At 47.0% G+C, this 12,286-nt stretch overlaps 1 protein-coding gene across 1 annotated transcript in view; it reads right to left on the minus strand.

Annotated features, from left to right (window-relative positions):
• Positions 1–12,286, minus strand: part of ALK (ALK receptor tyrosine kinase) — a 248,482-nt gene that overhangs the window by 99,017 nt on the left and 137,179 nt on the right. Inside the window, 2 exon segments of the mRNA XM_029593009.1 lie at positions 3,471–3,653; positions 5,039–5,183. Of these exon segments, the coding sequence (XP_029448869.1) occupies positions 3,471–3,653; positions 5,039–5,183 (328 nt within the window).

Below are 12,286 nucleotides of genomic sequence, written 5' to 3' on the forward strand. Positions count from 1 at the left end.
TTTTTTTTTAATTCTAGTAGCATTGGGGAAAAGGGGCTTTGGCAGCGGTGTACCTGGGTCTGCATTCCTAAATGAAAGGCCAATCCAATTAATTTTGTTTGATTTTTCCTTTCGTTTTATTTTGAAACAACATGTAACGAAATGCTTCGTTACATGTTGTTTCAAACTGCACACGTTGGAGGGCAGTTTTCATACAGGGCACTATATGCACATTAATCCATTTTGATATTCCAAGATTGCTTTGAAAATGGTCATCTCCAGGACCACCATCGTGCCTTAGATTAGAGGGGAAATACCAAACCTGCAGCTTTGATAACTCATACGTCATACAGATCAAGAATTCATAGGCATAAAGCAAACCAAGATCCTCTATGGAAGGTACACCCTGTCCCAAACCAACTAGAGTATATACAGCAAGTCCAAAGGAGTTAAAGGGATGAGAAAATGGTGGGCTTCTTGGCTAATATGATCACAAAAGTATAACTGAAGCCCTGGTTCTGGTTAGTTTGGTCAGTAGGAAGAGACAAAGTGACCCTTCTTCAGAAGATATGGATCAGCTTCAGGCCGTTAATGCATCATTAGCATTATTCAAAGTTATTTGTAACCAGAATTTGCTACTCTACTATACATGATAATATAACCTACTGTACCATTTGTAAAAGGTGTCATATAATGTCAAATGACTACTCTGTTTCTTCCTAAATTATTGCACAGTACTGTATCTTAAGACAGAGTCCATCATCCTAGTGCATACCCAATGAGACAGACTATAGCATATGAGCGCGTATAGAGGAGTGAGTTAGTGTCCATCTCTTACTTCTTTGCATTATTGTATGAAATTATTACTGTACACTCTGTGAGGCTAATATTCCAAAAAGCAGAGCTCATAAATGTAGGGACCTAGTTTCAGCACTGAACTTAAGACCTCATTTACTAAGGTTTCTTTCTCATTCTGAGGTCCATATTAAGTCACTGTCCAGATAGCAAAGTTAAGCTGGATAAGCTTATCTGGCTAACTTTGCAGGTACATTCAATTGTGCGGCCACACTACTGAACATAGCTGGTTATCTTAAAAATTAAAAAGAATAAACCACAACTGGGTGATGATTAGCAAATAATACCAATATACAAAATATAATCATCCTCAACGACTACTACAAAGACTACTAAAACTAATTAGCTCAATGGGCTAAATGGGGAGAATCCGTGCGATTAACAAACATGGCGGCGTAAAAGTAATCATCGATTCACGATGACTCGAGTAGACCGTAGGAAACAGCGGGTCATTCACTTTCTAACATCCCCTGAGGAAGGACGGCGAGTCTGAAACATGGCCATGTAGGGAGGAAAGTATCCTGTTTTCTTGTTGGATTTATCTCACGGTGCCACAATATTTATAGAGACTTGTGGAAGCTGGACTGTCTGCTTTTCGTAGCTTAGACTCATCAATTCAAAATATAGAGCACTTAGAGCACTTCAAATAATGAAATAACAATATAAAAAAAACTCATGTGGAAGGAAGGCAGTGGTTAATGATTACACAGACTGCAGATACATTCCCATGGGATGAAGTGGTCGAATGAAACCTACCGCCACCCTCCTTAAATATTTATAATATAGTTTATTGACATGCTCTCTTACAAGATTGTAGTTTGAAGTTTGTTAGTCAAGAAGGGGAGTGACAGTTTGCCCATTGAGCTATTTAGTTTTTGTAGTAGTAGTTGTCGAGGGTGATTACATCTTAAAAATTAGCCAGCTAACTTTATCCAGCTAACTCCAGGTCAGCTCTTTGACCCAACCAGACTTAGGGGGTCATTCTCTAACGCAATCGCACGCGGAAAAGTCCCTTTTCGTGTGCGATAGCAAGCTCGGGGCGGAGTCGGCCCCGGAAGAGGAGGAGTCAGGGCGGCACCCGGGCCGACGCTGCGGACACATCGCTGGCAGCGAAAGGTAAGATTCTTTATCGCCGTCAGTTTCGCGCCGAATAACTACACCATAAAAGCCGGCAGCGATTGCACTGCGGAAGTGCGATCGCTGCCGGCTATCGCAGGAACGCCCCCCCCGCTTCGCCCCCCACCCCCCGTTACCACCGGATTCTCTAAGGTCTACGACCTTACAGAATCCAGGCCTTAGCTGGCTAAGGTTTCTGGCTACCTCTGAATATTGGAGTTTGCCAGTTAACTTAGCCGGCTAACTCAACGCCTCCCAGTTACGATTCCCGGAATGCCCCTAACTTATCTGGCTAAATTCTGTCTAGCCAACTTATTAGCCGGCTACCTTATTAGCTGGCTACGATTTAGCCAAATAAGTGTCCAAATCTTCATTATTTGGATAACTTCGGAGTTATCTGGCTAAATGCTTTTGAGTATAGACATATATGTGTCTATAGGCAAAATGCATCGTAATTCAGGCCCTTAGTTTTAAGTTTGACTGAAAATAGATGTCTAATAGAGGCCCTTAAATTAGGCTTATTTATTCACCTAAATATAGCCACTTAAGCTTCATATCAGCACTGGAAATCTTACTTCCCCCGAACTGACCCACTACTCCTGGCCTGCCTTCTTTTTCTGTAATAGTAACAACAGGCACCTATATTTAGGGGCTTCAGTATGTGTGTGTGTAGGATTTTAATTTAGGAAGATTTAGATGCCTAACATCTTAACAGGTGAATTTTCAGAGAAGTTACACGTGTAAATGTAACATACTACCATAGCAATTTTCAAAAGCTATTTACGAGCATAAAGTGCACTTACATAGGTAAATCCTATGGACAATTCAATGGCATATATTGTAGCAATTTTCAAAAGCCCACTTGCTTGGGTGAAGTGCATTTACACGTGTAAAACCCTATTTTAAGTGTGTATATGCTTTTGTAAATTAGGCCCTTAGTTAGGCGCCTAGATCTTTTGAATATTGGCCCATATGTTTAAGAGCTCCATGAAAATCTCTTACTTTTATAAGAGTAGTCTTGCATGCATTTTTGATGTGGGAACTGTTAGGTAAAAGTGAACATCTCTGATAGAATGATGATCTTTAACTAGTCAACGTTTTCTGAGAACTCCACTAATATATTATTTTTTGCGGGGTAAAGAATGTTAACATCTTCCAAATATTCAGAAGACTTCTTACCTCTAACAGTCAATTGTGATGCCTTTAACTTAGACAGGTCCCACGCAAGATGATGAAGGCATGGGATTGGGTTGATACCTTCACCTTGATTTATAGTGGACATTAAAACAATCAAACTGATGTTAAGATCTCCTGGACTTCACTGATTATGGGAAGCCTGGCCTGAGAAGAAGTAAGGCTTTTTGGTGACTATTACATCATACCAGGCTCAAGACATCAAGATTGACTCTAGATAGACCCAACTACAACTTTGGTATCATATCCTATACAAAAATGTCCAATCAATGACTGTTAAAACTAGAGGAGGATAACGTGACACCTTGGACAGGAAACATGTTTACCTATGTATCCTCCGCCTCCTCCACCTGAGGAGCACCCCCCTCCACCCCCTCCGAAACCCCCTCTTGTCTCCCACCCCCACTTCTTCATGGCCTGGGGGCAGGATTCTCCTCCAGCGGAACCTTCCAGCAAGGACTTTCCCGACCAGTGGTAGGAAGTGTTATCGTGCCAGCCACCTCCGCCACCTGCAGGGAAGAACACAACACATTCCCCCCGTTAACCTCAAGAAAACACAACATTACAAGATCAGTCTATTAATGCAGAACATTGACTCTCAAACGCCTCCACAGCATCAAGTGAACGATGCCTTTCCAGTTATTCGACGGCTTGAAAGGAAAGAAAAGCAGCCATTTATCTTTTAAGTGCCTGCCTATCCAGTAGTGCTGGATGCCTTGATAGCTCACATCCTGTTTGGCTGCTGTTTTTTCATACTATCAGTCTGTTATGAAGGTAGTGATGCAGAGAAGCTTGTAATGTAATGGTTACAGCACTATGAGTCCTGCGAATGCCTAGGATTTAAGTTCAAATACTACCTTGTCACCCACCACAGCCCTGTTGATCTTTGCCACGTTTTCTACAGTATGTACATTTCCTGAAGTCTCTTATCTGCCTTTTCTGTCTATAAGCTCCAGGAAGCAGGCACTTTCTCTTATGTGCATGTGAACGATGCTGTGTGCATTTAGAAGCACCGTAGACAGGATCAGGGCCTAATTTCTGGGGGAACGGCTTGGAACCCAGTCCCCACCCCTTCTTTTCAGACATAAGATGCAGCGCAGACAGAGCAGCCCCTCTGCTCTCTACTCCAGCCCCTTCCTTCTTGTTGGTTTCCCCCCTCTCCTCTTCTACAGGGAACAGGAGTGGTTGGGGTGAACATGAAGCAGACCCAAGGAGGCAGAGTAGAGTTGGTGGTGTAAATGGGTTCCGGCTCCCTGAGGAGACAGAGTAGGGATGGTGGTGGCACAAACCAATTTTACTCCCCCGCCCCCCCGCCCCCGGGGGAAAGCAGACCAGAATGAGTTGGGGCTGAGACAGGAGCAGCCACTTGGCCTTGAGTTTTCTGCAATTTCCTGGCACAATTAAGGAGGCCATGAGGGAGGATGGCAAAGGCTGAAGAGACAGGAGGTGAATGCCCCACTGCTTCTGCTGCTCCTGAGTGCGTTTGCACAAGGGTGTGTGTGAGAGAGAATGCGTGTGTGTGTGTGTGTGTCACACTTGACCTTGGCCCCTCCCTCTCACATAGGTCATACCCAGCCCTGGTCCTGCTCCCCCCCCCCCCACTCTGTCTCCCCTCCCCAACTCTGCTCTACAGTTCATTTCCCTTTTGTCTACAAATTAAGGAAATGATATCGCAGTGGTACTGGTAATATTTGGCAAACTGGGTCAAGCCAGGGTTTAGTCAATATGGACGGAAGTAGCCGCAGCCCAAAAATCGAAGTCAACCCAGTCTCCCTTGATTTGGAGGAGGCTCAACTGGACAACAGACACGTTGTTAAGTCTAAAAGTGGTTTTTGAATTTCCACCCTGTTCAAGTTCTGTTTCAACTATTGACGAGTCAGTGAAGCTTCCATACCTGCGGCTCCTGATCTCCCATTCAGCCCTGGAACAGATAAATCACTTTCCAGTCTTTCTGAAAAGGCGGTGCTTTTCTGATCTCTGTAGGCTCTCCCACCACCTCCTGCTGCAATTAGCAAGGCGACAGGCTCTCCATTCTCCATCTAACAGTTTGAGCAAATAGAAAAATCAAGATGGACGGAAGCCCTGTGTTCATTAAGGGGGGGTCATTTGGTGACTGCCCACATTGGCGTAAATTCTGTAGGTAGCTTCTATCCGTGGACTTTGTACCGATTTTCAAAGGGGAAATTACTCCACCCAAACTGTCCATACTCATTGGCACCTGCTAATGTGTGCGCAGTTTTTTTAAAATACAAAAGTATTATCATTATTATTATTATTTATTGACTTTGATAAATTGTTTATAGAGAATTACAGCTATGTGGGTAACAATTAAAAATTCACAGTCGTAATCAAGACAGTTAAGACAAAATACAATGGTAAGACGTACAATAATAATAATAACAATAATAATAAAATGACAAAACTCAAAACATGACAGTAATAAAACAATAAAATGCAGCAAAAAAATGCTATACAAGAATAACTCAGTAGGAGATACTGCTAAATAATTAAGAACAGAAATCAATTCAATTATTTAAAGCTTGGTTATAAAGCCAAGACTTAACAAAGCTCCTAAATTTCAGTTGATTTAACTGCAAATGCAAATCTAAAGGAAATGAACTCAAAGGAAAAGGTTCTTGGTAACTAAAAGAAGTTTGATGAGGTCCTCCTCTTTCAAATGGTGCCGGTTGACCCTGACTCCATGGCCATGGTGATGTGAAAAGGGCTCTGGCCTGGGCCAGTTTTTTGTACGGCTGTATGTTTTTTAGTATTTTGAACTATTTAGCATTTCAAAGAATGATGTAAGTAGTATTTTGAAGTCACTATGGCGCCAGTCTCAGGGGCCGATGGGCACCATTTGAAAGGAGACTCCCAGAAGCGGGAGGCAAGCGGGGATCCCTATTGCCACTTTTAGGGGTAGATTTTAATAAAGTACGCCCACGCGTACTTTTGTTCGTGCACCAGGAGCGAACAAGAGTATGCCGGATTTTAATAGATACGCGTGTATCCTTTAAAATCCGGGGTCGGCGCGCGCAAGGCTGTGCAAAATCGGCAGCCTGCGTGCGCTGAGCCGCGCGGCCTGCCTCCATTCCCTCCGAGGCCACTCTGAAATCGAAGCGGCCTCGGAGGGAACTTTCCTTCCACCCCTCCGCACCTTCCCCTCTCTTCCCCTACCTAACCCACTCCCCCAGCCCTATCTAAACCCCCCCTACCTTTGTTTGAAGAGTTACGCCTGCCCTGGCTGCGCGATTCCCCGGCCTGGGAGCTGTTTCGGAGGCCTCGGCCACGCCCCCAGACCGGAACCATGCCCATGGTCCCACTCTCGGATGACGTGCTGCTGCGACACCCCCCTCCCCGACATGCCCCTGACACACCCCCCCAGGAAAGCCCCGCTGAGCCTATTCATCATAGGCTCGGCGCGCGCAGGGGGAACTTGGGGCAGGTTTTCAGGGGGTACGTCCGTATGTTACGTGCGTACCCCTTTGAAAATCTGCCCCTTACTACACATGACTCCCACGGATGGGTGAGGGCTTGTGTAGTTCCCGCCCTCCCCTCCAGAGGTGCCCTGACCACAGCAATGTTTTTTTTTTTTTTTGGGGGGGGGGGAGGGTCTAGGTGGTTGGGGTTGGAAGCCTTGGGCCACTTTTTTAGGAAGGTTGGCTGGAAATTCGTTTTGATGTGGCCTCGGGGACTCCCAGGGGCCCAAACTGGTGCTGGTTTTTGTGTTTTATTTTCTGTTTTTGCAGCTTTTTTTCAAAATGCAACAAAAGAAAACCAATGAAATTTAATGGAGAAATTACTTACCTGATAATTTCGTTTTCCTTAGTGTAGACAGATGGACTCAGGACCAATGGGTATAGTGTACTCCTGGTAGCAGTTGGAGACGGATCAGATTTCAATCTGACATCAGCCCTAGTACACATACCCCTGCAGGAAGTGCAGCTCCTCAGTATTCTCCTCGAAAAGCATTGTGGATATATGCATGGCTGAATAATTCAAATAACTTGATTAACTTTATAACTTGGATAACTTGATTAACTTTATAACTTGGATAACTTAATTAATTTGAACTGGTTGAATTGGCTATAGCTGGAGACCGCCAGTGCCCTCAACCGAGAAATGTCGACACCCGGTAGGATGTGTGTCCTAGATGAAGGAAACCATGGCTTACCAGAGAATCACTCGTTCCTGGGGATGTCCCCCGAGAATTCCATGATTGTCGGCAGCCGTGGGTGGGATGCTGAGTCCATCTGTCTACACTAAGGAAAACAAAATTATCAGGTAAGTAATTTCTCCATTTCCTAGCATGTGTTTATAGATACTTTATTATATATAATTTATAATTTATACTTTATTGTATACACTGCGCTTTATGGTTCTATTTGTTATTTGTTTCAACACTATGATACTGAGTTCAAACGTTTCTTGTAACTACACTATTCTATGTTCAATTTGTACTTTGTTCTACTGTTTTATGTAAAGCCCCTCCCTTTTTGGGCATCTCACTGTTTTATGTAAACCAGAGTGATTTGTATTTCCTACATGAACCTTGGTATATAAAAATTAAAAATAAATAAATAAATAAAATAAAATAAATGTAGCAGATGGACTCAGGACCGATGGGATGTATAAAAGCTACTCCCGAACTGGGTGGGAGGCTGCCCGTGACCCACTTAGTACTGCCCTTGCAAATGCTGTGTCCTCCCGAGCCTGAACATCCAGGCGGTAAAACCTGGAGAAGTTGTCGATGGAGGACCATGTCGCCACCCTGCAGATCTCGGCGAGTGACAGCATCTTGGTTTCCGCCTGGGCTCTAATAGAATAGGCCTTGACTTGTAAAGGCGGTGGCTTGGCTGCTTCTACGTAGGCCGCCTTGATGACTTCTTTGATCCAGCAGGCTATGGTTGCTCATGAGGCCGCTTCCCCTTGCTTCTTCCCGCTGTGAAGGACGAATAGTTGGTCTGTCTTTCGTATGGATTCCGATCTTTCCAGGTATTGGACTAGGAGCCTGCTGACGTTGAGATGGCGTAGACTTCGAGCCTCTTCCGAATTCTTATGCTCATCTGGCGATGGTAGCGAGATGATTTGGTTGAGATGGAAGTGAGACACTACTTTGGGGAGGAATGACGAAACTGTGCGCAACTGGATGGTTCCCGGGGTGAGTCTGAGGAACGGCTCTCGGCAGGACAGTGCTTGTAGCTCGGATATACGATGGGCCGAACAGACTGCCAGCAGGAAGGCTGTCTTCAGTGTTAATAGTCGGAGAGACAGGCTGCGGAGAGGTCTGAAGGAGGTTCCTGCTAGGAAATCTAGGACCAGGTTGAGGTTCCAAAGAGGCACCGGCCACTTTAGGGGTGGTCGGATCTGCTTGACTCCTTTCAGAAAGCGGGAGACATCCGAGTGAGAGGCTATGCTGCCGCTCTCGCTCTTGGTTCCGTAGCATGACAATGCGGCCACCTGTATCTTGATGGAGTTGGGAGACAATCCCTTCTGTAGGCCGTTTGCAGGAATTCCAAAATTGCAGGAATTTTGACTGAGCGTGGTATGATGTCGCGGTCCTTGCACCAGGCTTCGAATACTCTCCAAATCCTTATATATGTTAGGGATGTGGAGAACTTGCATGCTCGGAATAGGGTGTCAATTACTGCCCCCGAGTATCCGCTCTTCCTTAAGCGAGTCCTCTCAATGGCCAGACCGTAAGAGAGAATCGAGCTGGATCCTCGTGGAGGATTGGTCCCTGTTGGAGCAGGTCTCTGTGTGGAGGTAGCGGAAGGGGGATCCCTGTCAGCAGTCTTCGCATGTCTGCATACCACGGTCTTCTTGGCCAGTTCGGGGCCACTAGATGTACTGGTCCCCTGTGGTGTTCTGTCTTGTGGATGATTGCGCCCAATAGGGGCCATGCCAGGAAGACGTATAATAGAGTCTCCTGTGGCCAGGTCTGTACCAGGGTATCGATTCCCTGGGACTGGGGTTCCCGCCTGCGGCTAAAGAAGCTGGGCACTTGAGCGTTGGACCGGTTTGCCAGGAGGTCCATGGTTGGTGTTCCCCAATGGTTTACTATCCATTGGAATGCTGTGGTCGACAGCCTCCATTCTCCTGGGTCTAGACTTTCTCTGCTGAGGTAATCCGCAGCGACGTTGTCTTTCCCGGCGATGTGGACGGCCGAGATCTCTTGAAGATTCGCTTCCGCCCATGACATTAGGAGGTCTATTTCCAGAGACACCTGTTGGCTTCTGGTTCCTCTCTGACAGTTGATGTAGGCCACTGTTGTGGCGTTGTCCGACATTACTCTGACCGCTTTGTCTCGGAGTCTGTGATCGAACCGTAGGCAGGCTAGCCTGACTGCCCGGGCTTCTAGGCGATTGATGTTCCAAACTAACTCTTCTTTGTTCCATTGCCCTTGGGCGGTTAGCTCCTGGCAGTGTGCTCCCCATCCTCATAGGCTGGCATCCATGGTAAGCAGGATCCAGGTTGGTGAGGATAGTCTTGTTCCCTGGCTCAGATGGCCTTCTTGTAGCCATCACCGTATTTGGGCCCGAACTCTGTCCGGGAGCTGAAGACGTACGGTATAGTTCTGGGACAGTGGATTCCATTGTGATAATAGTGAACATTGTAGGGGTCTCATGTGAGCTCGTGCCCATGGCACTACTTCCAGTGTGGATGCCATGAGGCCGAGGACCTATAGGTCCCATGCTGTGGGGCGAAGTTCGCTCAACAGGGTTCGCAACTGGGTCATCAGTTTTGATCTCCTTGTCGGTGTCAGGATGACCTTGTCTTGTTTGGTGTCGAACCGGACTCCCAAGTGTTCTAGAGATTGGGAGGGCTGCAGGCAGCTCTTGTTTGTGTTGACCACCCACCCGAGGCTATCCAGTAGACTTTTGACTCTGTTGGTTGCCCGGTGGCTTTCCTCTTGGGATTTTGCCCTGATCAGCCAATCGTCTAGATAAGGGTGCACGCGGATTCCTTCCTTCCTCAGTGTTGCTGTCACCATCACTATGATCTTGGTGAAAGTCCGGGGTGCAGTGGCTAACCCGAAAGGTAGTGCCTGGAACTGGTAGTGACAGCCGAGGATCGAGAAGCATAGAAAACGCTGATGCTGTTGATGGATCGGAATGTGTAGGTAGGCTTCCGACAGATCCAGGGATGTAAGGAACTCTCCCGGTTGTATCGCCCTTATTACTGAGCGTAGGGTTTCCATGCGGAAGCGAGGAATCTTCAGATGACGGCTGACCACCTTGAGGTCCAGGATGGGTCTGAACTTTCCTTCTTTCTTGGGGATGATAAAATAGATGGAATAATATCCAGTATTTATTTGTTGTGGGGGCTCCGGTGTTATAGTCTCTAAGGCTAGCAATCTGGTCAGTGTGGCTTCCACTGCCATCCTCTTGAAAGGGTCATGGCAGGGAAATTCCACAAACTTGTCTGGAGGGAAGTGATGGAAATCCAGGTAATATCCCTCTCGAATGATGGATAGGACCCACTTGTCTGAAGTTATCGCGACCCATCTTTGGTAGAATAGGGCAAGTCTGCCCCCTATGGCTTCTTCCTTTGGACGGGTCGGCTGATTTTCATTGTGGGGTGCGGCTGGGGCCTGAGCCTGAGCTGGCTCCCCTTTAGTTATGCCATGGCTTGTGCTCGTAAGATACAGTTGTGCGCTCTGGTGCGTCGAAGTTGTGCACTTAGGTTTGGTGAGCACTCAGTGAGATGTGTGTGCTGTTATGCGCACAGATCGAAGTTATGCGCCCGGCACAGTAAGCGTGTGGCTATGTGCGTCGCTTGTGCGCACGGTACATAGGCACGCGACATTGTGCGCACAAGGTATTTGTGCACACGTCTCGCCTCTGTACGCATGGATTGGAACGGCGGATAGGGCGGCAAACAGCTCAAAATGGTGACGGCAACCACGCGGACAATATGGCGACCACCTCGGAGGGTCTCCACGTGGGAGGACCCTCGGATCTGACCGGGGTCTAGCCCTGCTAGGGCAGATCAACCCTGTGGCACTGGTGTTGGCTGGCGACCTGTGCGATTCCTCGAGCTTTGGAGGCCGGAGACTTTTAACTAGATGTCTACCTTACCTTGTCTCGGCGCTTCCCGGTCTCGTTCCGGGCGGTCTCCGGCTGCGGGAGGAGAGGGAAAATACCTTCACTGCCGCGCTCGAAGTTGAACCCGCTGCCTCTCAGCCTCACCCGATGTCGGGGGCTAGGTCCTCGCCAAGGGTCAGCCGCCAGACCGAGGCTTACCTCCGAGGGATCACGGAAATCACCTCGGGAATTCTCAACTGGGGGAGGGACCCAATGGGTGTCACCGCAGGAGAGCGGGGCTCATCTGCAGAGTAAGATTTCTTCTTATTTTGATTTTCCTTGGTAAAATTACTCTAACGCTGTATGAGCGTGCAGAGAGTCCCTAACTGCTATGGAGACAGAAAATACTGAAGAGCTGCACTTCCTGCAGGGGTATATGTACTAGGGGCTGACGTCAGATTGAAATCTGATCCGTCTCCAACTGCTATCAGGAGTACACTATACCCATTGGTCCTGAGTCCATCTGCTAGACACTAGGAAATTGGTTTTTCTTTCATTCTATTTTGAAAATATAATGAAATGCTGATATTTCCTATTTCATTTCAGATGAACACAGTTCCCTAAAGTTTACCCACACAGCGGGCAGGCAGTTCTGTAAAAGGCCTTTCAGTAGGTAAAATGCTGTTTTATCTGGTGGAGGTGGCTTTGAAAATTACCCTCCCTACAGGTACACCTACACCATTTTCAAAATACAGATGCACCCAGAGCAAAAAACTCCAAAAACAGTAGAGGATTCTCTCGCCTTCCATCCAGAGGCTGTGAACGACACCCCTGCAGTATCCCCAGCCCTGGGCAGCACGAGAAGCAAAAGACAGACTCGAGAATGGAACCCTGACCCTCCCGCAAGGCATTGCGCCGGCCCACCGGGACAGTTCCTCACCTTGAACACAGCAGGTTCTTGCACTGGTGAAGTTGTAGTCGAAGGGAAATGAGCAACCACGTATCAGAGCGGGAGCCGGCTTGTCAGAAAAAAACCCCACGACATCCCTCGATTTGAAGCTTTACTGCTCGGAGGTTTGTTTCTCCCCATCAACAGCTTAAAAAAGTAAAGCTACTGA

Source organism: Rhinatrema bivittatum, chromosome 3 (assembly GCF_901001135.1).
Source record: "Rhinatrema bivittatum chromosome 3, aRhiBiv1.1, whole genome shotgun sequence".
NCBI lineage: Eukaryota > Metazoa > Chordata > Amphibia > Gymnophiona > Rhinatrematidae > Rhinatrema > Rhinatrema bivittatum.